This window comes from Populus trichocarpa, chromosome 3 (genome assembly GCF_000002775.5).
Source record: "Populus trichocarpa isolate Nisqually-1 chromosome 3, P.trichocarpa_v4.1, whole genome shotgun sequence".
Taxonomy (NCBI): Eukaryota; Viridiplantae; Streptophyta; class Magnoliopsida; order Malpighiales; family Salicaceae; genus Populus; species Populus trichocarpa.
Genome location: NC_037287.2, coordinates 11,307,512 through 11,332,207, shown reverse-complemented (window position 1 = coordinate 11,332,207; position 24,696 = coordinate 11,307,512). Strand labels below are relative to the sequence as shown.

General features: G+C 34.2%; 2 protein-coding genes across 4 annotated transcripts; one reads left to right on the top strand and one right to left on the bottom strand.

Moving 5' to 3' along the window:
* Window positions 1-1,932: 1,932 nt before the first annotated feature.
* Window positions 1,933-2,862, bottom strand: LOC18096920 (putative invertase inhibitor). The gene has a single exon (XM_024597309.2). The coding sequence runs from the start codon at window positions 2,853-2,855 to the stop codon at window positions 2,190-2,192; it is 666 nt and encodes a 221-aa protein (XP_024453077.2). The 5' UTR covers window positions 2,856-2,862; the 3' UTR covers window positions 1,933-2,189.
* An 8,441-nt stretch (window positions 2,863-11,303) lies between these two features.
* Window positions 11,304-24,480, top strand: LOC18096919 (regulator of nonsense transcripts 1 homolog). 3 transcript variants are annotated; one of them, XR_002980702.2, is made up of 29 exons: window positions 11,306-11,985; window positions 12,911-13,162; window positions 13,457-13,627; window positions 13,748-13,798; window positions 13,921-14,013; window positions 14,250-14,345; window positions 14,499-14,549; window positions 14,641-14,759; window positions 15,113-15,221; window positions 15,934-16,056; window positions 16,138-16,209; window positions 16,953-17,024; window positions 17,127-17,193; window positions 17,634-17,776; window positions 17,846-17,917; window positions 17,995-18,123; window positions 19,433-19,588; window positions 19,893-20,006; window positions 20,088-20,186; window positions 20,269-20,346; window positions 21,103-21,237; window positions 21,429-21,503; window positions 21,660-21,777; window positions 21,984-22,348; window positions 22,445-22,507; window positions 22,604-22,675; window positions 23,022-23,153; window positions 23,244-23,453; window positions 23,553-23,691. XR_002980702.2 is itself a non-coding variant. In XM_024596494.2 (29 exons), the coding sequence occupies exons 1-29, from the start codon at window positions 11,455-11,457 to the stop codon at window positions 23,682-23,684; spliced, it is 3,810 nt and encodes a 1,269-aa protein (XP_024452262.1). In that variant the 5' UTR covers window positions 11,309-11,454; the 3' UTR covers window positions 23,685-24,480. The 3 variants fall into 3 exon arrangements, 2 of the variants coding, with proteins under 2 accessions (XP_024452263.2, XP_024452262.1); XM_024596494.2 differs by having other exon boundaries at window positions 11,309-11,985; window positions 23,244-23,363; window positions 23,553-24,480; XM_024596495.2 differs by lacking the exon at window positions 23,553-23,691 and having other exon boundaries at window positions 11,304-11,985; window positions 22,994-23,153; window positions 23,244-23,369.
* Window positions 24,481-24,696: the final 216 nt, after the last annotated feature.

Sequence of the window (24,696 nt, the reverse complement as noted above, 5' to 3'; positions counted from 1 at the left end):
AAAGACTTAAGGTAAGGTTCATTCATAAGCGGGAGTTAATACATACTGTACTCTTTTTTCCTTTACCAAGTTTTTTTTCCCATTGGGTTTTCTCCTGGTAAGGTTTTTAATGAGACAGTTTTCAATGCGTAAGAGTGTAAAAAAAACATCTAAGAGAGAGTGTTATAAAACCACACATTGTATATGGGTGTTTATTTTTTTATTTTTTACCTTTTTATCTTCATGTTCATTCATTATCTCCAAGTTCATTTAAATTCTATATCTTTTATGATATTTAGGCTTACAAGTATTAATGTGCATTAAACTATAAATAGAAGTGTTGTAGATATGATATTGTAGTGCGACTATATTTATAAGATTATATGAAATAAGAAAGTTTTTTTTATGTTCCTCTAATATCTATTTTATTTATTTATTCTATGTACTTGAGTATATTGTCTCTTTTTAAATATATAGTTTTATAATAAATTTCATGTTCATTGAGCATTTACCAAATACTTTAATATATTGTTTGATTATTAGCTAGAAAAACAAGATTTGGAATAAAAAATAAAGGAATTTAAATGAAAAGTAAAAAACCGGAATCACATTTTAATTCTAATTTTATGTTTGGAATAGTAATAAATAATCACAATGAAATTTAATTTTTTTAATATCTTATTATTTTTAAGATGAAAATGAATAATAATTATTAAATGATATCATCAAAGTATATATGAGTTTAAATAGATGATGATAGTAATAATAATTGAATAATTGAAATTATATATTTTAAGAATTAATGCCACCATGAGAGGAAGTGGCGATGAAAGAAAGATGGTGGAATAAAAGTGGTGCGGATGTTGGAAAAGTGGACGTTCAATAATAATAATAATAATATTTAGAAAAAACGTAATCACCACAACCAATAAAAATAAAATTTTTAATAGCAATAATAAAAAAAAATATCATTTTATAATAAAATATCACTTATATTATTTGTTTTCATTCTTACATTCATGTGAGAAAAAAAAATATTTAATTTTTATTTTCATCCTTACTTTCCATTGTTATTTTCCATTTTTATTTTTTTCAATCAAATACCTAAAAAGCGATGATAAAACTTTCATTTTTACCCAAAAACGTCTATTTGTCCTTTTCATATTATTAGTTTTCTTATACACACACATATACATACATACATACATACATACATACATACATACACACACATGCAAGTAGATTTACTCAATTAGACATGAATTGGTCCATGAAATCACATTTATCTTGTCGTTTCATTTGCCTCTCATGCTTAGGGGTAACATGAGGATGCTGTTGAATTAATACGAGAGTATTAATGTTGAATGATCATCATTATAATTTTAATTTAAGAATTATTTGTGAAAAAAGCAAATACTGGGAAAAATTACGTGAGATAAAGATATATAAATCTTCCTATAAATGAATTACTGACAAATATTGATCATTCTTTTAATTTTTTCTGATATAATACTGATATGTATACACACAGTCATTTTATGCCTACCATTTTCAAGGTTCCTTCATTGCTTGCATCATCACCAACCCAAAGACTTTTTTTTTTTTTTTAGATATTTCCTTTCTTGTTTTTTGAGGTGGCATTTTTGAAGGAGAATTATTCATTTCATGACGTAATTAGTACAATATATCGAAAGTTTTTCAAATAGAAAGTTTTATTATATTGAAGGAAAATAAATTAATTAAAATTTTATGATTAATCAAAAGAGTTCAAGGAAGTATATTACCGTTTCAAGGTTATTATAAACTTTAATCGAAGGGCATTTTAACGAAATCGTGTGTTTCAACACATTATAATTAAATTCTTACTATTTTAGGACTATTACAAACTTTATTTGAAAAGTATTTTAATCAAATTGAGGCTAATAATTAACTAATTCAAAAATAATACAAGGAAGTGTATTACCTTTTCAAGTTTATTAAATAATAATATCTCAAGATTATTACAAACTTTCTTAGGGATACGAAAGCATGCCAATCTTGCTATAACATGAGGCTTATAGCTACTTTAAAAAACAGAGACAAATAAATCCACACTAAAACAAGAAGATTATTTAATTAATTCTATAAGAGAAATACGAAAATTATGTAATTAATATGATATCATAAACATATAGAGGTTTACCCGCGAATCCAACATGAATATATGAGAGTTATGATCGACTTAACATGTTGATAAAAGCAAGCATGATTGCGGTCAATTGAAAAAAAGTGTTATTCTCCTTTGTCAAGGGAGAGACCACGCCTTCCCTCTCCTTGAAACCATCCTCGCAGGTGCTTGAAGAATCCATGGCGGCACTGGCATCTATATTAGCTTTGGAATAATCTTTGGACTTCAAATCACACATGGAATCATGCAACGTGGAATTTGCATCCGCGTAAAGCTCTAAGCAATCTTGTAAGGCACTCGTATGGTATTTGTCTAAATTTTGGGCTTTCAAAAGTTGTGAAATGTAGCAGCTAATGTTTGTAGCTTTTGACATGGCTAGCACAGTTGAGATCTCCACTAATTCTTCAAGGCTTGCATTTTTGCTCTTGGAAATGGCTTCAAGGGATGCTATACAAAAGTCACAGCTCAGATTTGGATCGCTCTTTGCAGCTTCGTCGCAATAGTGATGCAAGTTGTTAAAGCTCAATGAACCATGAACAAGTAGGAATACAATAACAAAGTTGAAACTCAACGAAAAAGAGTGCTTCATATTCCTTCGCGTAAGAGTTTGAAGATGGACCCTGTGTAGCAAGCATGAACTGGAAGAATGTAAAGGTTTTCTTTTTTTCTGCCCATATATATATATATATATGGGCAGAAAACCAAACATCCTCTTACGTTCTCATTTGATTTCTGTATGGATTGTTGTTGGCTATACGGCACTGCAAGATTTTGTAACCAAACACCCTCTTTCGTTCTCACTTGATTTCTGTATGGATTGTTGTTGGCTATACGGCACTACAAACTTTTGAAGGCCGTGTCGTCGCACGTGTTACTCGATCGTTGATCAAATATAATACAGACATTGACTTCTTCGTAGAACTATGCAATCTTCCTGACTTGTAACATGGTGAGAGTTGAATTTGCCCTGTGGCTTGTCTTCGTTTACTTTTCTTCTTCTTCTTCCTTTTTGGGTTTCTTTAGGCAATCGTTTCTTCTTCTCAAATAGCTTTATTTTGACCATTTATATTTCATGTATGCATATAAAAATGGGATTAACTGGCTGGGGGAGCTGGCCATGTGGGGTTAACGCTCTGACAGATGACAGAAGCTGGGAGATAGAATAGGCTCTTTATTTGTTTTTCCAAGACTAAATACTTAATTATTAGGTAAAAGATCAGTTTTAAGGAAAGACACAACGTGCGGTGTGCGCGGCGTCGAGCAACAAGGATCTATCTCTTAATCTCTTAAGAGTATGTTAAAATTATGATTATGAGTTCATACTTCATCAATAAAACATCTAATGATTCACGAAAGATCGAGGAAGGGACTAATTATGTAAAAAACAATATATCACTTCTAGTATACTCTACCTAAGATAAATTACATTGTTATTTATTTGTTTTTTTAAATCATATTTCTATTTATTGATCTTGTTAAAGATTCAAGATAGATCTCCCTTCGTAAGGAAATCTCTACCTTATTGAGTTAAATCTTAACCGTTCTAATATTCAAATTTTAGCATCGTATTTTTTTTCTAAATATAACTAATTTCTAATGTTCCGAATAGAATAATTATTATGGGTTTTTTGTATTTTGGTTAAATCCTAATGGATAATCATAAATTGGTTATGATATTCATTTTTTTATATTTTTTAAAACATGATAAAAATGTTGTGATTTTTATCTTTTAGAAAATATGCTTGTAAAACTTTTGGGATTTGACCATATGCGCGTAAACAAAATATTTTTTATTTTTTTAAATGAAAATTTATTTTTAGAATTTTTTCTTTTATTTTTTTGAAATTTCAAAGGAAACTAGGTATTTTTAATATTGGATCTGTATCTTACAGTGTAAGTCTACAGTCTAATATTATACAAAATTATTAGAAAAACATGCAAGGCCCCCCCTAAATATTTTTAAAATGCCCTTTGAAAAATTTGAAATTTTTTCTTTTCTTTTTTTCTTTTTTCTTTATTTTTTTATATTTTAATATTATTATTAAATACATTGGGCTGAGTCAAACTCAACTGAGTCGAGTTGGGCCGAGAGCAGCCTAACAAACTTGGCTTTCTCCCTTTTGGGCCTGGGTTGGGTCGAAACAGGTCTTGTCCATATCCACATAGTTGCTGGCCCAGCCCAACAACTATGTTAATTAATTATGCTGTATGCAAAACGAATTCATATTCTGCATGCAATAGTCATGGTTACAATAAAAAGATGAGAGTGTTACCTGGCTTCGGGGTGTCTAATTGGTGGTATGGTTGGTCATGACAGGAGGCCGATGTGAGGTTGGTGGTGGCGTTAGTGGAGGAGTTGGTGGCTAATGTCAATTGCTGGAGAAGAAACCTACGGTGGAGAGTAAGAATGGAAGATTGGCAGTGGTGGTTCTTGTTGCCGGCGAGGAGATGGGTTGGTGGAGAGGTTGTGTTGTGGTTGTTCCTGGTGGTTCTGAGGTTATGGTAGCTGGAGAGACGGCAGGGAAAGAGGAGGGAAGAGAGAAAGTTGTCAACAGAAAAAAAATAATGGGAAGAGAGGCTAGTTTTTAATCAACTTTGCACCAAAATTTCTTCATCATCAGAGCATGAAATCTATCCTTATTTATAAGGAGTGGAAGAGAGATATTTTGTATTTAATTGTGTCAAATCTTGACCTTTGATTCAGCCTCGAAAGACTTAAAGTAGTCATCATGAATTGTAAAATTTGGTAGTTAAAGGTTGCCTGAGTTGGCTTCTTTGGGTCGGTGCCATAACCGTTGTGGTGTCAATGGGCCAAAAAGGACCATATCGGGATGTAGTCAAATGTCAGGCCATCATTTTCGTGCAAGTTTTGTCAATTTTGATGGAGAGATGATGCATTAAATGCTCCTGAAAAGTAACCCCTTGAATAGTCTTTTTATGCAAAAATAAAGAAGAAGATGAATAGTAACCAAAACGTCGTCGTTTTGGTAAAGTTCAATGTAGTTCTTTGATTTGTGAATTCTCTTAATTACACCCCTAATTGGTTTCAAACTTTCAATTTTATGCAATTTTATCCTTGCCAAACTTCAATGTTAGCCCCATATTTCAACGCATTTTTCATTTTGGTCTTGGATTTCTTCAATTTAACTCCTAATTGACCATTAAACTTTTAAATCTCTTCAATTTCACCCCGATTTCAGCTAATTGGGTCCCCATAGTTAGATGCCTTTTTCAAAATGGTCCGTAATTGTGAATTTCTTGAACTTAGCCCTTAATTGACAATTAAACTTTCAAATCTCTTCAATTTCACCCCTGATTTTTTTCAATTTTGTCCCCGGAGTTCGGCTCCTTTTCAAAATGGTTCTTGAAAATTTACTTGAAAATTTACAATTTAGCCCTTAATTGACCCCAAAACTTTAATTTTCTTGAAAATTTACCCATAATTTGAACCAATTGACTTTGTAAAAATTAAATTTTGTCCTCTAAAATTTCGATCTTCTCAATTAAGCCCAAATTAGGCTTCAAAACTTAATTTTTCACCAATTAAGTCCCTAACAAAATTAATTTGACCCATTTAAAGTATAATTATGTCCTTGCACCTAATTAAATCCTTTAATTGGACCCAAATTAATTCTTAAACATAATTAAACTTTTAATTTGGCCCATAATTAAATCAAATTAACCTATTAAAAATCTAATTATGCCTTTGGACTTAATTTTTATGCAGATTCATCTAATAATCATTTAATTTGATCTTGAATCTGCATTAACTCTCTAGTCTTGAGTACAATAGGGTATAATTATGCTCCAAATTTGTTCAAAATTTTAGCTTGATTTTATGCACATCTGAAATCCTTTCTTAGCCATTTTTTTTTCTACATTGCCAGACTCTTTTATTTTGAATTTTATTTTAAAAAGGAAAAAAAGGTAAATTTAGATGAGTAACCTAGAAATGGGTTACAACAAGTTTCTGTCATCACTGTTTCTGTCTCTTCTATACTAGGAAGTAACCAAACACTATCTTAAAGACTAAAATGTAAAATATAAGATTTTATAACTAAATATAATTTTGAAAGAAATATGAAAAATGTGTAAAACTTTGTGCCCATTGAATAGAACAAATGAAAAAATGACCATTTTTTTTATTAATTCCAACCATTGTTCTTTCATTTTTTAATTGAACCATATAGTTATATTTTGTAACATAAAAACATGCAATTTGGCTCACGCTACGTTGTGAGTTAGATCAATTTTTTTAAATGTAAAAAAAATATCCAAATGTTTATGATGTGTGTTATGCCCTTCTCCCGGGAGCGCAACGTTGGGGCGACCCTTCCCAGACGTGTTTGAGATGGGTTTTGGTTGGTTTATAAGTCATCACCTAGTATTATGGTTATTAGAAACCCTAACTTGTCTTTTAGAGATTCTAGGCAAATGACTAATTGTGTAAAGGGAAGGTATTAGCACTTCTTGTATGTTTTACCTAAGGTAAGTTATATTGTTTTTCTTTGTTTGTCATGGTCTAATGGTGTTTCTATCAGTCTACTATGGTGAGTTTGCTATGATAAACAAACCTTGATTTTCTAGGTCAATAACCTAGTCAAGAATGATAAAATATTCTCAATTATCATTGAGATTTTTTTCGGGATAAACTTGGAATTTTTTGCTATTGGGTTGTTCCAAATAATATTTCATATAAAATTCATTGCAGTTTTTTTTTATCCTTGTATTATGAGTGAATGATTTTTATTACTCCCAATAATATTTTGGATATTGACCTTATACAAGTTTTTTATTCTTATATTAAAGATGAGTAGTAATAAATCATTATCCCTGATAATATTTTGTATATTAACCATTTTGTAGGGTTTGTTATCCTTATATTAAAATTGAATAATATATTCTCTTGCCAAAAATAAAGTTTTAATATTTTTGAAATATAGGCCAAAATCCTTTGAAAATTTACAAACTTGTTGTGAAATCTATGCAATATCTTTTTTAAAACATGCTAAAATATTTTAGATTTTAAAATAATTCTTAAATAATTTTCAGGATTTTTGGTCATATGCAATTTAAACATTTAATTTTTTTTTGTCTTTTTGGTTTTAAGTATTCAAAAACATGTAAGAAAATGCAAACACACACACTCATATCTTTTATTAATTTACACAATAACGATTGCATTTTCAATTATCACATGTAATCAAAACATATTAAATCATTTGACTGGAAAAAAATTGGACAATCAAAAGGAGCTGATGAAATGCACTAAAAATGTAGGAGTGGCGCCGCGTATGTTCCATGCGCCGCCGCCATTGACTGCGAATGGGAACACACATCATCAACATTAGAAAGGTAAAACTGGTGGATTGGGTAAATCTCCCCTTACTCTACAATTCTATGTCACTAGTGAATCTCATTATTACTTGTAAAAAACAAAGAAATCAACATAAACAATCAATTTTTTTAGGGGGGTTGTTTCTCTCTCACTACTAGCTTCCAACACCACAAGGCACTACCATATAAGAGGGCAAGTAATGTTGTTGTGGTGGTTATGGTTTGTTAATGGTAGGCCAGTTGAGAGAGGGGCAATATAGTTCTCGGTTAGAAAAAAGAGTTATTGTTGGTGGTGGTGGTTGTGAAGAGGTACCGTGGGTACGTTCGTCTTAACTGGAGAAAAAGCAGTGTTGGTTGGAAATAGAGGAGGTGGAAACCGGTTGCCATAACTGGTGATTGACAATATAGGTATCATAATGATTAGGTAAGTTGTGAGGCAATGACAGGTTTGGATGATTTATGGAGGCACTTGTGGTGGTTGGATCACGTAGTTGTTGAGAGAGGGAGCTGCTAGTAGGGAGGCTGGTCGTGGGTTGTTTTGGTAGCATGGTGGAGAAGGATGGAAAACCAGTAATGTGTGATAACTTATAGAGGATAAGTTGTCGGGTTGGTTTAGAAGAAATAAAGAGTTTTGGTTTTTGAGGATCACAAAGAAGGATCATGTTCCCTCTTTAAGTTTTTGTTTTAAAAGGGTGTCAATGGGTGATGTTGTTAAGAATATGGCTCATGAAAGGGTTTTAGCGACTAGGGTGAATAAAAATGGGTTAAGGGGTTTTTTTTATGGTCTCTATTTTTCTAATGGTTCCCCTAAGTTAAGTTTTTTATTTTCATCCCTTTTATGTGAGATTTCTTCACCATTTTACAAGCAAAAGTTTTTATCTCTTCCCTCTTAATTGCTTGGTGACCAAGCAAATTAAATTCACTTTAATCTATCATTTTTTCCTTGCACTTTTGATCTCATTGTCCATATTTTTTTTTTGTATTTTGATTTTTGAAAAAAAAGCATCATCAATGTCGATTCGATGAGAAGATTTAATCAATAATTTTAAAATGAGCGTGTTAAAACTGAATGTGTCGAAAGTAGATTTTTTAATCTTAAAGTCTTTGGAAAAGATGTTGAAAATGATGCAAATACATTAAGAACGTAAATTTTTTTTGTTTTTTTGGTTTTTTTTTTTAAATTGTTTTTGAAAAATAAGATAAAAAATTGGGTAACAACAACGTATTTTCTAATCATTAAATCAAATAAGATGCATATTGGATGATATCTTTTAAAAATATTAAGACGACGATATTATTGGATGATATTTAAAAAAAAAATATGACAACAATATATTAGATCGACTCAAGTTAATGTATCAAATATGTGATTCGGATCTTGTGACCATGATAACCCTATTGAAAGAAAATCAAAATAAATTATAAAGGATAATTCCTATTCAACTCAATGTTGAGGACAAAATAAAAATAAATAAATTAAAAAGGGACAAAAATCCCTTACCTAAGCTAACTAATCAAACCTGCAACCTGAATTATGAGATCAGAATAACCTTATAGAAAATATTATGAGCTTGATTCTGGAGTTCTGACAATCTGGAAAATCAATTAAAGGCAAATTTTTAGGGATTAATTGAAGAAATCAATTTGAGCTTGATTTGCTCGATAACTGACTATAATCTATCAATTTGAGTTAGGATCTTGCAAAATTATTTGGTATTTAGGATTGAAAAGCTGAATTGAGAGACTGGTTTTCTAATTGTTTGGTTAAAATGGACTTAATTGAAATAAATCATGAATTAATTTGGGATTAAATTGAATCAATTGGATAAAATTGAATCAAATGAACTGAATTGGACTGAAAAAATTGGGACTGGCACAAAAATTAGATAACCAACTGGCCCCTAAAAAAATTCCTCGTTTTCATTATTGTCCCTTGCTTTTGGATTTTTCAATTTCATTTAATTAGGGTTTAAAATCTTGGATTTTTTTTCAATTTAGTCCCTTAATTGATTTTTCAAATTTAACCATTTTTAATTTAGTCATTGATTTCCAAATTCCTACATTTTAATCAAATTTGCCATAAATCATATTTTTCTTTTCAATTATGTTCTTAATTGAATCAGTTTAAACCTCTAGATTTAACCATTTGTTATAAATTCATCATTAATTTCTAAAATTATACAATTTTGACCAATCTAATTCCTAGTTTTGATTTTTCTCTTCAAATAAGTACGTAATTGACCTTTTAATTTGGTCTTATGTTCTTAATTGAATCAGTTTAAGGCCCTAGATTTAACCATTTGTTATAAATTCATAATTAATTCCTAAAATTATACAATTTTGACCAATGTAGCTCCTAGTTTTGATTTTTCTCTTCAAATAAATATGTAATTGACCTTTTTGATTTGGTCTTATGTTTTATGCTTTTAGCCGAGTTAAAGTCAAATTAAGTTTTTATTATTCTATTTCTCTTCCAATAAGTTTTCAATTACAATCTATGCCATTTTTGAATTCAACTAAACTCTCAAACTTCATGTTTGATTTGTGAAACTCAATTATTAATCTAATTTTTTCCCTAACTATATTTTTTTGTTTTTTTATATATTTTTTTGTATTTTTTATGATTTTTATAATTATTTCTAACTTAATTTGACACATGAAAGATAAAGATGATAAAAATAAAAAATAATTAAAATTTACTAAAAAGGCACACTTTTTTAGATTTTCTTTTTTATTTGAAATATGTAAAAATATTAGGTAAAAAATGGAGTTATAACATCATATATGAGAGCAATTTCATATTTTCTTTATTTTTTAAATTTTATTTGACTAAGGATATAAAATATAATTTCTCAAAATATATAGGAAAAATAAAACGCGATCAAACTATGAGGTTTTTTTTTTTTGTAATCATCCCTTTATTCAATTGTTTTCTCAAACATTTTTTTTATATTTTTTATTATATAAAATATTAGTTCTAAAAAATAAATTTATTAAAAACAACCTGGTATATAATCCGTATTGCGAAATCAAATTTTTTGATCCATATTTATTTCCTTATTTTTTCCCATTTAATTTTTAGTTATCTTTAATTTTTTTTGTATTTTTTTTATATATTTTTAAATTATTTTGATATATTAATATTAAAAATAAAAATTAAAAAAATTATTTTTAAAACAAAAATATTTTAAAAAATAACCAATAAATACGTTTACGCTTGTTAAAGCAAAGCATGGTAATTAGCCACTTCGCTCTAGAACCCCCACGCGCTCTGGTCAGGACACCGAACGTAATTGCCGTATCCAAACACCCTGCCTATCTCACGTGCCCATCCTTTCCCAAAACCTTTAATTTCACGTGCCCCAACCCTAAGAGCATCTCCAATGCAAAATGCTATTTTGAAAAGCTAAATTGATAAAATAGCATTTTAAATAGTGTAAATATAGCATTTTTTACCATATCTATTCCAATGGAAAAAAGCCATTTGAAGAGCCATTTATATTGGAGTGGAAAAAACAAGTGTCTTATTATTTCTTAATAAATTTGATGTTACTTTTTTTTCCACATGTCTACATTTAATTGGTTTATTTTTTTAGTGGCCCCACTTTGTTGGTTTTGGCTCTTTGAAGAGATATGTAGGAATAACATTTGTGGGAGAGAAAAATCATTTTAGCATTTTGTTTGGCTTTCCTCTTGGAGTGTGCAAAACAAGCAAAGAAAAACTAAAATATTAGTTTTTTATTTTTGACTATCCATTTAGCAACTCCATTGGAGATGCTCTAAGGGTTCCACACTCTACAGCCCAATTAAACCAGCGCGTGTAGCGCGTCTTTTCAGTTTCTCCCTCTCCCCGAAAAACCCGAATAAAAACTCTCCTCTCCCTCCCATTTATCTCAATCTCGCATTTCGCTCTCCAAACCCTAACCCTAAAGACAAAAATCCTAATCGGATCATAATCTCTTATAATCTCCATGGATAACCAAGACAATAACCTCTACGAAACGGCCTCGCAGCCAGACACAGCAACAGACGCCTACACCTTCCTTGAATTCAACACACAAGGCGAATCCGATTTTGACTACCCCGAATTCCGCTCTCCGGTGGCCTGGCCCACTCCTTCTGACTCTCTCGGCGCCACCTCCTCCGCCGTAGACCCTACCTCGTCCGACCACCGTACCGCCGCTTCCACCCCCGATCTCCACTCTGATTCTCTTGCTGCGTCTCCTGTCGCGTCAAAATCTGCTGCGCGTGGCGGTGGAGCGAACAGTGGGACCCAGGGGGTGGTGGAGGGGTTAGTAGCGAGCATAGGAGGGTTGAATTTTGAAGAGACGGGAGATGATGACGGGTATGAGTTTGGGAAAGGGGATTTTACGGAGCACGCTTGCAGGTACTGTGGGGTTTCGAATCCTGCGTGTGTTGTGAGGTGTAATGTGCCGTCATGTAGGAAGTGGTTCTGTAATTCAAGAGGGAATACATCTGGTTCGCATATTGTTAATCATCTGGTGAGTATTGTTTGCGCGTTGCCTTTGTTTGATTTTTGTGTGGGGTTTTTTATTGTTATTCATGGGACTGAAATTGGAGTGGCTACTGACTACACTGTAGCTTATAGAAATTGAATTGTTTGGAGACTCGTTGATCTGAATTCAAGGGATTTTAAAAATGAAAACGTGAGATCTTAGGTAAATGAAACTTAAAATTTGGCTCCATTTAGCTTATGCCTGCTCTTTTTTTTTTTAATTAGGGTAATTTGTTTTGGACGTTTGTTTGTTTTTGAAGGGGAGGGGGGGGGGGATTGGTCAAGTAGGGAAGTGTTAAGTCTCATTGGGTTATGTTTTTTTGGATTTAATTGAAATTGAAATTGAAGTGATTTGTTTGTAATACTACATGATTTTGAGCTCTTAAAGAGTTCGTTATATGTAAATATCTAAGAATGGAAATGCAAGATGTTACGAGTGAAGGGTTTCAGGTTGCTTTGGGTTTTACTTACGAGGGATATGGTAATTAGGTAATCCCACTTGCTATTTAGACTTGAAAATGTGTGAATTGTTGATGGTATAGCACAAAAATGTTATTGCATTAGGCATCTGCAGCTGAATGTTCATTACCTGGAATCATGCATAGAGATTTAGACTTAACTGAAATTAATTTAGAAGAAGTCTTGAGGAAACTAGTAATATGACGTTGATTTTAGTTTGTAGTTCATAATGACCTTTGCAAATGTCCTAAATCATTTCAGAGCTGTACTTCGGAATGTATTTGTCACCTGATGCCCCTCATGCTTTGCATTTTCATAGTCTGCAAAACTTAATGAAAGCAGCTGATTTTGACATTCTCTATTTTACCTGTCGGCTTCTTGGTTAATTTTGTGTACAAAAATTTTTCATATTGCTTTTGAATTGAGTTTTATTCTGTTGAATCTCCTTTTAGGTTCGAGCAAAGCATAAAGAAGTCTGTCTCCATAAAGACAGCCCTCTTGGAGAAACAATACTTGAGTGCTACAACTGTGGTTGCCGAAATGTGTTTCTTCTTGGATTTATATCGGCCAAGACAGAGAGTGTTGTTGTCCTCCTCTGCAGGGAGCCTTGCTTGAATGTTAATGCGCTGAAGGACATGAATTGGGACCTGAGCCAGTGGTGCCCCCTTATTGATGATAGGTGTTTTCTACAGTGGCTTGTGAAGGTTGGTAGTTGTCCTTTAGAGCCTATTTGTTTTTGTGTTTTAAAAATGCTTTTGAAAAAAATTGAAATTTTTTTATTTTTTTCTTTGCTTTAAATTAATATATTTTTAGTGTTTTTAGATCATTTTGATGTGCTGATATCAAAAATGATTTTTAAAAAATAAAAAAAACATTATTTTGATACATTTCTGAGTGAAAAACACTTTGAAAAGCAACCGCAACCACACTCCCAAACAGGCTCTATCTGTAAAGGGTTCTGTTATTTCTATAACTTAATTACATGTTGCATTTTGTAGATCCCATCCGAACAGGAGCAGTTGAGGGCTCGCCAAATTAGTGCTCAACAAATAAATAAAGTAGAAGAACTTTGGAAAACTAATCCTGATGCCACCCTTGAAGATCTTGAGAAGCCTGGTGTTGATGATGAGCCACAGCCTGTGGCATTGAAGTATGAAGATGCATATCAGGTGCCTCGTTTAGTGATAGTTTTTAAAATTAGGTTTGATATATAACTTGGGTGAGCCAGGAATTATAACAATTTCATCATGGCTCTTAGCTGATGAGTTGACAGTTTTCTTTTCTTGCAGTACCAAAATGTATTTGCTCCACTTATTAAGCTTGAAGCTGACTATGATAAAGTATGCAATCTTTTTTCTTTTTCTTTCTTTATCTCATTTTGATTTTGTTGTTCTCATCATAAAATCTTTCCGGAACACTTAAAAAAGATCTTGCAGCTTCTTATAATGCTTTTTTATTGTAGATGATGAAAGAGTCTCAAAGCAAGGATAATGTCACTATTCGATGGGATATTGGCCTTAACAAGAAGCGTGTTGCATATTTTGTATTTCCAAAGGTGCCTTGCTCTTTTGCTTTTGTTCTCTTATTTCTTTAACTTTCTCCCTTCTGTCTCTAGCTTGTTTAGAAACATGGGGCTTAGTTTAACTTATTAGTGTCCAGCTGGTCTAGAAACATGGGTCTTAGCTTGGCTGACACCATCTTTTCTTTTCCTGTTTTCCATGTGCTGCTTGATTTCTGTTTTCTGCATGCTTCTGTCTGTATTTTCATTTCATTGGACTGGTGCTGTTATAGGAGGACAATGAGTTGCGTCTTGTACCTGGTGATGAGTTACGACTGCGCTATTCTGGAGATGCAGCTCATCCAGCATGGCAATCAGTTGGGCATGTGGTATGCAACTCTTTTCTGATATCAATGCTTGAAATTCTACTCGCTTTCAATTTAATCCATTATTAATAGGCGATTTACATCTCTCTCATAGGAATACAACGCGTTACCAAATGCTTCTAATGTTGATATTAAGTTTCATCTCTACTATTTCAGATCAAGCTAACTGCACAAGAGGAGGTTGCACTTGAGCTTCGTGCTAGTCAGGTGGCTCTGATACTAACACGTTTGATTTCTCACTTCTGGTTTTCTGTAAGTTAAGCTGACATTAATGCTAAGTGCTATTATTTGTATCCAGGGAGTTCCTGTTGACGTGAACCATGGTTTTAGTGTTGATTTTGTTTGGAAGAGCACGAGCTTTGATCGGATGCAGGGAGCAATGAAGACTTTTGCAGTGGATGAAACCAGTGTCAGTGGGTAGGTTGGCTGATTCATTTTTGTTTGTGTTTTTTATGTATTGTGAACACACCAGACAATGAGAACCGAATACGAGTCATGCTTTGGTTTATCTCAAATTTATTGATATGTCTATCTGAAATAGGGCTGAGTAGCCTTGCTAGGAAATTCACTATCGTATACAAAATTATGTTATGATTAATGGGCAGTTATCATTTGCTTGTAACGAGTTGCTATTTTCTATCTGTAGGCTAATATTGAGCTAGTATATATCATCGTTTTCCTTCACTTGGTGCCGTCAATGTAGAGTTCTTGTGTGTTGAATACAGGTTGCCATTTTTGAATTTCTATATAATGCTAGTTTCCTTCTTCAGGTATATATATCACCACTTGTTGGGCCATGAGGTTGAGAATCAAACAGTTCGTAATGCATTGCCTCGCCGTTTTGGGGCACCTGGTCTTCCAGAGCTGAATGCATCCCAAGTATGATGTCTCAATTACCCATTCAATTTCCATGTTTAAACTAGTTCATCTTGTCTCATACTAGGATTTTACTGTTCGGGCTACTAATGATTCTTGAGATGATCCCTTTACTTGAAAATCTGTGGTTTCATGTTGTTGTTATGACAAGAAGTGCATTAGTTTCCTGAATGCTCAAAACATACGTTAACACACCCGGGGAAGTCCCATGGATTATTTGGATGTATATTGATTTCTGTCCTGAGTCCCCGTTGACATTGTTTTAGTTTTATGTTGCTTCTTATTTCTGTTAGCTTGTAAAGGGGTATCTTTCCTTTACTCTCTATCTGCACTGAAGGTGTCTTTATCTGTGATAAGAACAAATAAGGGTTATTGCCAGGAGCAGTATCATATTTGATAATCAGATGCATATCCTTGTTTTTCCATTGATTTGTTGTGGACAAATGAACGACTTCCCTGCTGTTTACATGCGAGATAATTCCGTGGCATGAACTTTCTGCTGTAACATTTTAAATTTAATGAAGCTTAGATATTTCCAGAGATATTTGTGTGTCCATAAGGGAATGCAAATTGCTGTCATCACTTGTATTAACTTGTGATTTTTCTCTGTTTAGTTTTGCTTATTACCATTTTCTTGACATTCAATTGTTTTGATGGAATATCTTTTTTAATTGTGCAATGCTGTAAATGATCCTTACCTTTCTCCACTTGATAGGTTCTTGCTGTGAAGAATGTCCTCCAAAAGCCCATTAGTTTGATTCAAGGTCCACCTGGCACAGGAAAAACTGTCACTTCTGCAGCCATTGTATATCACATGGCCAAACAGGGCCAAGGGCAGGTAGGTCATTGAAAATGCTTTCTATCAGTCGCATTCAGATACTTGACTGTATGTCTTAAGGTCCCCCCACTCCTACTTTAGGTTTTGGTGTGTGCCCCAAGTAATGTGGCTGTAGATCAGCTAGCTGAGAAGATAAGTGCCACTGGCTTAAAGGTAAGAAAGCAAAGCCCTGCCTATTGTTTTACTAATTTCATATCATTTTTCCCTGGCAATTTGTTGTTCTGTTGCGTGGTCTCTTAAAAAGTCAAAAGTATGTCATTTAAGCTTTGAAAAATCGGAGTGAAAAAAGTTTTGTTAGAATGGACAAGAAGATTTGCCAAGAAAGAGAATAAACCATCCTCTATGTTGAAAGTGCAGATACTGAGACCAAAATAGAAGGGATTTCCCATCTTGGCCAATACTAGTTAACGACACTCTTCTAGATTCCATTAATGACAAGCGATGCTAAGAAAATTATCCTATCCCACCAAAGCTACTTTGAGAGGAAGTGACCGTTTAATAACTAATCCAACATACAGCAACTTAGCAGCTTAAAAAAGATTTTGCACTCTGTGCCCTCCCAAACTTAGCAGCTTAATAACTATTTTTATTTCATCTCTATATGTGTGGATAATTCCATGGCGAATTATATCCTTGAAGTTTCTCTTTTTGCTGTTCCCTGATGGTTGTCTTGTTGAAGGTTCAAATTAAATTTTGGAAAAAGAAAACCAGTCCTTGGAAATGTATGCTGGTATTTTCTTATTTTTATATAGTAACACAAAACAATGTATGGGTTACTATATGTTATACTGACCGTCTGGGTGCTTAAATTAAATCTTTTTGTAATCCTGATCTTTTAAATTAACAAGTAAATGTATTTGAGTTTTTGTTTTGTGGATTGTATTTCCTCAACCAAGGTGGTTAGGCTATGTGCAAAATCAAGGGAAGCTGTTAGTTCTCCTGTTGAGCATCTCACCCTTCACTATCAGGTTTTGTCTATTAGTGGCACCTTGCTTTTTTGTTTTTCATTTGTGCACTTCTCATATTTATGCTTTCCTGGTATATATTCTCATTACTAGTGACTGTTACAGGTCAGACATCTGGACACTTCAGAGAAAAGTGAACTTCACAAGTTGCAACAATTGAAAGATGAACAAGGTGGCCTTTTTCTTAATTATTTAAAATGAAATTAGTTGTTAATTAGGAGTTGCAAATAAGATGTTCATTTGAGGGTTGATTAGCTTAGTTTCTGGATAGACTTGCACCCACCCACACATCCATATACATTAAAATATGAGGGATTATATGACTTGGGGCCTTGTTAATTTGTCACTCAATCTTTAGAATTTTATTTTATTCTTACTGATAATATAAGTAATTATATTTGGCTTCTTGATTTGAACCCATTGCTACTAGAAGATGTACAAATAGGAGTTCACTGACAACATAATTTATTTTGTATCTGTTGTAGATTTGACTTTATTCTGGTTGGATGTATAAGTCTTTATATACGGTCCTATGGTGGGCCTCTGGGGCTTGTTCTAATATTGTTCTCTTTCTTTCTTTCTTTCGCCTGTTGTCTGTTCCTTTATCATCAGGGGAACTGTCCAGCAGTGATGAGAAAAAATACAAAGCACTGAAACGAGCAACTGAAAGGGAAATTTCTCAAAGCGCTGATGTCATCTGTTGCACTTGTGGTGGTGCTGGAGATCCTCGGTTGTCAAATTTTAGGTTTCGCCAGGTAGAAATGTGCCTTACTCGCCTTTTGTTGCTGGACTTACAGAAGCTTACACTCTTAACCTTGTTTTAGGTACTAATTGATGAGTCAACTCAAGCGACAGAACCAGAGTGTCTTATTCCTTTGGTACTTGGGGCGAAGCAGGTACTTGATATTATTTTGATATACTTGCCTGTTTTACTATCACATGCTTCAGTTTCTAATGAGAAGTTATCTGCTAGGTTGTTTTTGTTGGTGACCATTGCCAGCTTGGTCCTGTCATTATGTGCAAGAAAGCTGCTCGTGCTGGGTTAGCCCAGTCTCTCTTTGAACGCCTTGTTTTACTTGGTGTGAAACCAATTAGATTGCAGGTAATAATGTTGTCTGACAGTTCTCTCTCCATGTGTGGTCTGCTCATGTACATTTGGTGATCACATTTATCCTGGTTGGAGGAAATGAATTGGTCCTGAGGAACTGTGCATTATCTATTATAAATTTTCCTGTATGATGTGTAGGAGTTTTGGAGTATATGTTTATGTGATATACCTACTAGCTTGTTTGGAACCAAATCACATGTGGAATTGCAATTCCACATGTGTTTTGACTTCAATTCATAAACTATGACAATTTTTATGTCTGGACTAAAATACTAAACCACATAATTGAATTCAATTATACTGTTTTGAATAGTTGAGGAATTGAATTGGTTTGTTTTTGGGTTCCAAAAATTTCAGTCTAGAAGTGAGTGGTTTGTTTTTGGGTTGCCAAGATCATTCCCTCCTTGACCATAGCTGCTTCTTAAGCAAGAGTATACTCTGTACTTCCCAAAATGCTTCCTCCTACTGCCTAGCCTCCACCTCCAATCATTTTCATGCTCATTTACCATAGCTATATTACGGTTAAGTGTGCAAAGTTGAAAGTCAAGATAAGGTTCTATTGGTAAAGGAAGAATCAGAGTAAAACAGTACTTTATTTGTGTATGTATGAAAGCCTTATTCATATTTAACTTTATAGTCTTGCTTTTCCACTTCTTAGGCAATTTCTTGAGCAAAAAAACCAAAGCTTTTGTTGAAGAATAGAAAGTGTTGGTAAAGAGAAGTTGTAGGGTTTTTGAGAAAAAAGAAAGAGGGGTAGTTTTGGTATAGTATTTTTTATTTGGAATTACAGTAGCAATCAGAGGGTCTCCCCTCTAATTTGTTTTTGTCCATTTCTTATGATTTGAATTCCATCAATACCTTCAAAAGGGGTTCCAAACACCAGAATTGATTGAACCCTTGGAATTGAATTCAATTCCAAGGTTCCAAACAGCATGTAAAGAAGTCTAGAGAGATTACTATCTTCATAAAAAAAAAGAAACATCGTTGATGTTTGTTATTTGCTTTCACAAACAGATTTTTGGCTTAACTCAAGTTGTTACTGCATTTATGCCAGTTTTTATGCCTCCAAATTTTGGTACAATTGATAATTTCTTTAGTCAAGAAATCTTAGCTGATGAATGCTCATTTTTGTCATTGGCGAGATGTTATCAAGAAATGCTAATTATGTTGTCTTTTATTTTTCAGTTTTCCCAAGATCCTTTTAGGTTCAATCAATTTCACATATTGTGTATCAAGGCAGATTTAATTTTGTTCATAGAATGCTGCTAGGCTGTTACTTATGTTTTCTGCTTTCAAATTTCAGGTTCAATATCGCATGCACCCGTGTCTTTCTGAATTTCCATCTAACAACTTTTATGAAGGCACTCTACAAAATGGAGTGACTGTCAATGAGAGACAATCGTCAGGCATTGATTTTCCTTGGCCTGTGCCTAATCGTCCTATGTTCTTCTATGTCCAGGTATGTTATTTGCCTATTGGTTATATTACATTACAATCACTTTAAACAAAAAGAATAATTACGTAGATTCTCTGCATTTATTCTTATTTTCTCTCTTTGTTGGCTGATAATGAGTGTGGGAATTGTGTAATCTTCCACCAAAAAGTAACTATGACAATATATATGTTTTATATGCTTATAAATTGTTAGCTTAAAGAATTTTCCGCCAAGTGCTTTTAATGCACCACAATCACGGGTCTCATTTGTTTATATGATGTTATATTTTTCCAAGGATGTGTTTTGTAACTAGATAGCTGTTCTTTAGATGGGACAAGAAGAGATAAGTGCCAGTGGAACATCCTATCTAAATCGTACGGAGGCTGCAAATGTTGAAAAAATTGTAACTACATTTTTGAGGAGCGGTGTAGTCCCGAGCCAGGTTCATTTTTTCTCTACTTATTTTCATAGCTGCAGTTCTTTTTTAGGATACGTTGTTTTGATCATTCATAACACTTTACAGATTGGAGTGATAACACCTTATGAGGGGCAGAGAGCATATATTGTGAACTATATGTCAAGAAATGGTGCCCTCAGACAGCAACTATACAAGGAAATTGAGGTCATAAATGGTTTCTATACTCTGGGTCTAGATGTTGTTCAATCTTAACTTGCAATTGCTACATAGTTTATGTTTTTTGCAGGTTGCAAGTGTTGATTCATTTCAAGGAAGAGAAAAAGATTACATTATTTTGTCTTGTGTTAGGAGCAATGAACATCAGGTTGGTTCTCTACACCCTCCCCCCAATTCTATAGATCACAAAAAATTATGTGGTTCATTTCAATGAGGAAGCTGAATATTCAGAGCATGAGCTTTATCTTGCTCTTGTGTTCTATTTTTATAAGTTTGGGTTGTGCTCATTTATTTATTGCTCTATATTTATTATGTTTGCTGTATCATCTTATCATGGATACAATCCTCATTTCTGCATGTTGACATTGTGTCACTGATGGAGACCATTGTCAAACCCTTTGTTGGTAATCACATGAATAAAAAAGGCGATGTCTGGTCATATGGCTCTCAAATTGTGGTCTTAGAAGGGAGAATTTTGGTTTGGTCCTATTATTCAGCATTTTAACATTTGCATTATGGTCACCTTGTAGTTTCCTCTTCCCTCTCACATGCATGTTAGAATGAAGGATCTTAGTTTTGACAAAGTGCTCATGTGAAAGCACTTGTCTGATACTTAATATATGTGAGTGATTGTCAGAAGAACTTGCTTGATGGATACTTGAATTTCATATTTCAGCTATTGGAAATATTTCTGTTATGTCGAGAATTGCCAAGTCATTGTACTAGAAATTTTTTTCTTGAACTTCATTTCGATTTTATCATGTGGACAGAATTTGGTGCAGTTTTCTGACTTAGTTAAGCCTGTTCTTATTTGATTCACCATCAAAGCTGTATCTGGTGGTAGATAAAAACAATTGTCATTTATGATCACGTGTTGGTGCTTGACTGCTGTCTCTTTTTCTAGGGCATTGGATTTCTTAATGATCCTCGGAGGCTGAATGTTGCTCTAACTCGTGCACGATATGGTATTGTCATCCTGGGAAACCCTAAAGTTCTAAGCAAGCAGCCTTTGTGGAATAGCTTATTAACTCACTACAAGGTATGTCTTCTTACCTGGTGTTATGCTTTCTAGGAATTCTCATTTGCTTTGATTGGTGGAATTTGCTAATGTTGGCATTAGTATATGATGCTGAGATTGATTAGGAAATTTCAGTTTCACGTATCCGTGTGACATGCTAATAATAGTTTTTTTTTCCTGAAACTTTTGTTTTGCTTTGAATATTTCACCAGGAACACGAGTGTTTGGTTGAAGGACCTTTGAATAACTTAAAGCAGAGTATGGTTCAATTTCAAAAGCCCAAAAAGGTATGGGGTTCAATTTTAGGCAAGGGCAGCATCACTGACTAAGGATAAATTTATCCAAGTTTCTATTTTTGTGTTATCTTAGTTTGTCCAGCATATCATGAAGTACTTGTCAGGAATGAATACAAACTGATTGTGTTTGGCTATGTTTTCTCACAGATTTATAACGATAGGAGATTGTTTTTTGGTGGTGGACCTGGAATTGTCCCAAATGATAGTTTTGGGTCTGTTGCCTCAGCTAGCTCAAATGCTGATAGAAGAAACTCCCGTTCCAGGGGTATGCTACATTTCACCTGTCTTGCTAGAAATTATAATTTTTTTACTTGGTGATGGCATTTCTATAGTCCCACAAGTCCCCAAGTGTGTGCATACTCAAAAGTAGAATAAGACTAAAGCACTCTCATTATTCAGTTAAGTTCCTCTGCTTAGCTACTCTGTTGTCCGTATGTTAACTTGTCAGATTTTGTGTTGTCCCAAATATAGGTTCTTATTTGTCACCAGGCCCACCGAATGGTACCCATAAGCCTGGTGTTGCTGGGTTTCCAATGCCTCGGGTCCCCATTCCACCATTTCATGATGGTCCACCTTCTCAACCATATGCTATTCCTACTCGTGGAGCTGTGCATGGGCCCATCGGAGCTGTTCCTCAAGTCCCTCCACCTGGAAGTCGAGGTTTTAGTGCTGGGCGTGGCAATGCTGGTGCACCTATTGGAAGTCATCTCTCTCACCAGCAAGGCAACCAGCAAGGCATTGGGAATATTGGATCTTTCAACTTTCCTGCCCTAGAGAATCCAAATAGCCAGCCATCTGTGGGTGGTCCACTATCTCAGCCTGGATATGTTAATAATGTAAGCTATGGTTTCTTGACAATTTGCTTGACCTATTTGATTTGAATTTGCTATTATAGTATTATTGTGTCATGAATGTGTCTTTTGCATAAATAGATTCCAGTTCAAGGGTCGAGCCAAACCTTTCGTGATGGATTTTCCATGGGGGGTATGTCCCAGGTATATTCCCTGCTCTTCATGCTTAAAGATTACATTCCATGTCTTGGTTTTACAATTTTTTTTTTCCTAATTTGCATTTTAATGGAAATCAATTAGGAGTTCTTGGGCGATGACTTCAAAAGCCAGGGATCACATGTTCCTTACAATGTTGCTGATTTCTCAACTCAGGTATATAAGCCCTGCGATAGTAGAGATCATTTTATATGTCCTGTAGTTTTCTTTTTCCATATATTGTGCAAATGGAAAAGGAATGTATGATTTTGTCCTTGTCAGAATATTCAGTTTTATATTCCAAATGCTAGTCATACTCCATTCTAGGTTTGCTTTGAAGTTATGCCCTGATAATGGTAGGCACTGCCAAGGCAGCAAATGAGGCAAATTGAGTAGAGTAATTTTTCACTAAACTTCCGTGTTTGAAGTTTTGCTTCAGCTAAACAGGGTTTTTCTTTGCGGTTGTAGTAAATTATGTCACTACTGTTTTGCTAGATTTATTGCAATGCCAAATTGTTTGCAGGCATCTCAAGGTGGATATGCTGTCGATTATGTTACACAAGGGGCACAAGGTGGGTTTCCAGGCAACTTCTTGAATCAGAATTCTCAACCTGGATATTCTCGTTTTGGTTCTGGAAATGATTTCATGTCTCAGGTTTGCTTCTTGACAACATGTTTTTTTTTCCTTCCCTGAATCATCAATTGACTGCTGGTTATCTGATCCTTGATGAACTCTTTATTGCAGGATTACATGGCTCATGGATCACAAGGTCTATTCACTCAGGTTGGCTATAATGATCCCTCACAAGATGATGCATCACAAAGCCACTTTGGCATAGCCAACCCTAACCAGCTTCAATCACAGGTTTTTTCTGATACCTGAAGCACTAAACCATAAAGAAGTTGCAATAGGAAAAATTACCAAAACTGCAAAATGTAGGAAATTTGGCATCATGTATGTTTGCACGTTGTTGATGAAATGCTCGCAGCTTTGTCAATTTTACCAGTTTTTGTTTGTCAGTATATAAAACAGTGTGGTCAATTTTATGTGCAGGGCTTGATGAATTCTCTTTACTCTCAGCCCTTTGGCCACTACAACACTCAGCAGCTGAACTTGCAGGCTCCACAACAGCAGCCGCAGCAGGGTCAGGGTACCCAAAACCAGAAAATCCATTACAATGGTTGAACAGTGCATGGGAGGTTTTTTGGCTGTGATGGGTTATGATCTTCGCATTCAGCAACCTGATTTGTGCTGTCATGTGTGCCTAAATATATCTCCGCCGAAAGGGCAGGAGAGTTTGTCGTGCTTTTGAGGTCAGTTTGGTATACTTCATAAGCCAGAGAATACAGTGGGTGATAGGAATACAATGGGGTGTATGAGCAAATGTGGGCCGCACATCCAAGGCTGAGAAAGAAAGGTTAAACCCAGGTGCCCGCTTATAAAGTAGTGTGTTTTGAGAAGGTAAAGTTCCGAAGGAGCATTACATGGCATGGTTTGTAGGAAGGGTGTGGACGTGAAGACGAGAGGGGTACATAATATAATACTTGATCTAAAGGGGAGAGACCCCTATTAATAATTATACAAAAGCAGTTACCCCCGAAAGTTTTTGTACAGCGATGGGAAAGTCACCTAGCCCTTTACAAGTGCGCAAGATAACACATTCAGCCCTTCCTGACATGTAATTATACTCTGTTGTAATTAGTTAGACGCTGACGATATCTCCTATGAACTTTATACTGTGCAGCCAGGGGGATCTTGCTCTTAGCTGGGATGTTGTTTCAAATGTGGAATTGGTTTTTACGTTAGACTAGCCTTGTTTTGAAGGCTTTGTCCCGTAGTTTTATTGGGACTGCGTGGTCACAGACTCTACTTTTGGGAGGCTGACTAATGGTGGCGATGGTTTCAACTTGTAATCTTACATTTCCCGTCCTTATTATTACTGATGGAATCGAAATTGAAATGATATCTGGATTGATCAGAAGATGCCTATAATTGGCTAGTAAATTTACTGTATGAGAATGCGTGGGTATCTTAGGGGTAAAAAAGGAATGATAAAATAAATTCACCACCCGGGGAGGCGGGTTGAGGTCCTCCAAGGTACCCGCTTCTCGGGGGTAGAAAAGGAATAGTGTATTAAAGTCAGCGTTAATTAATGGGTTGTGCTTGGTTTTTAAATTTTATACCAAAGGGTGGGAGC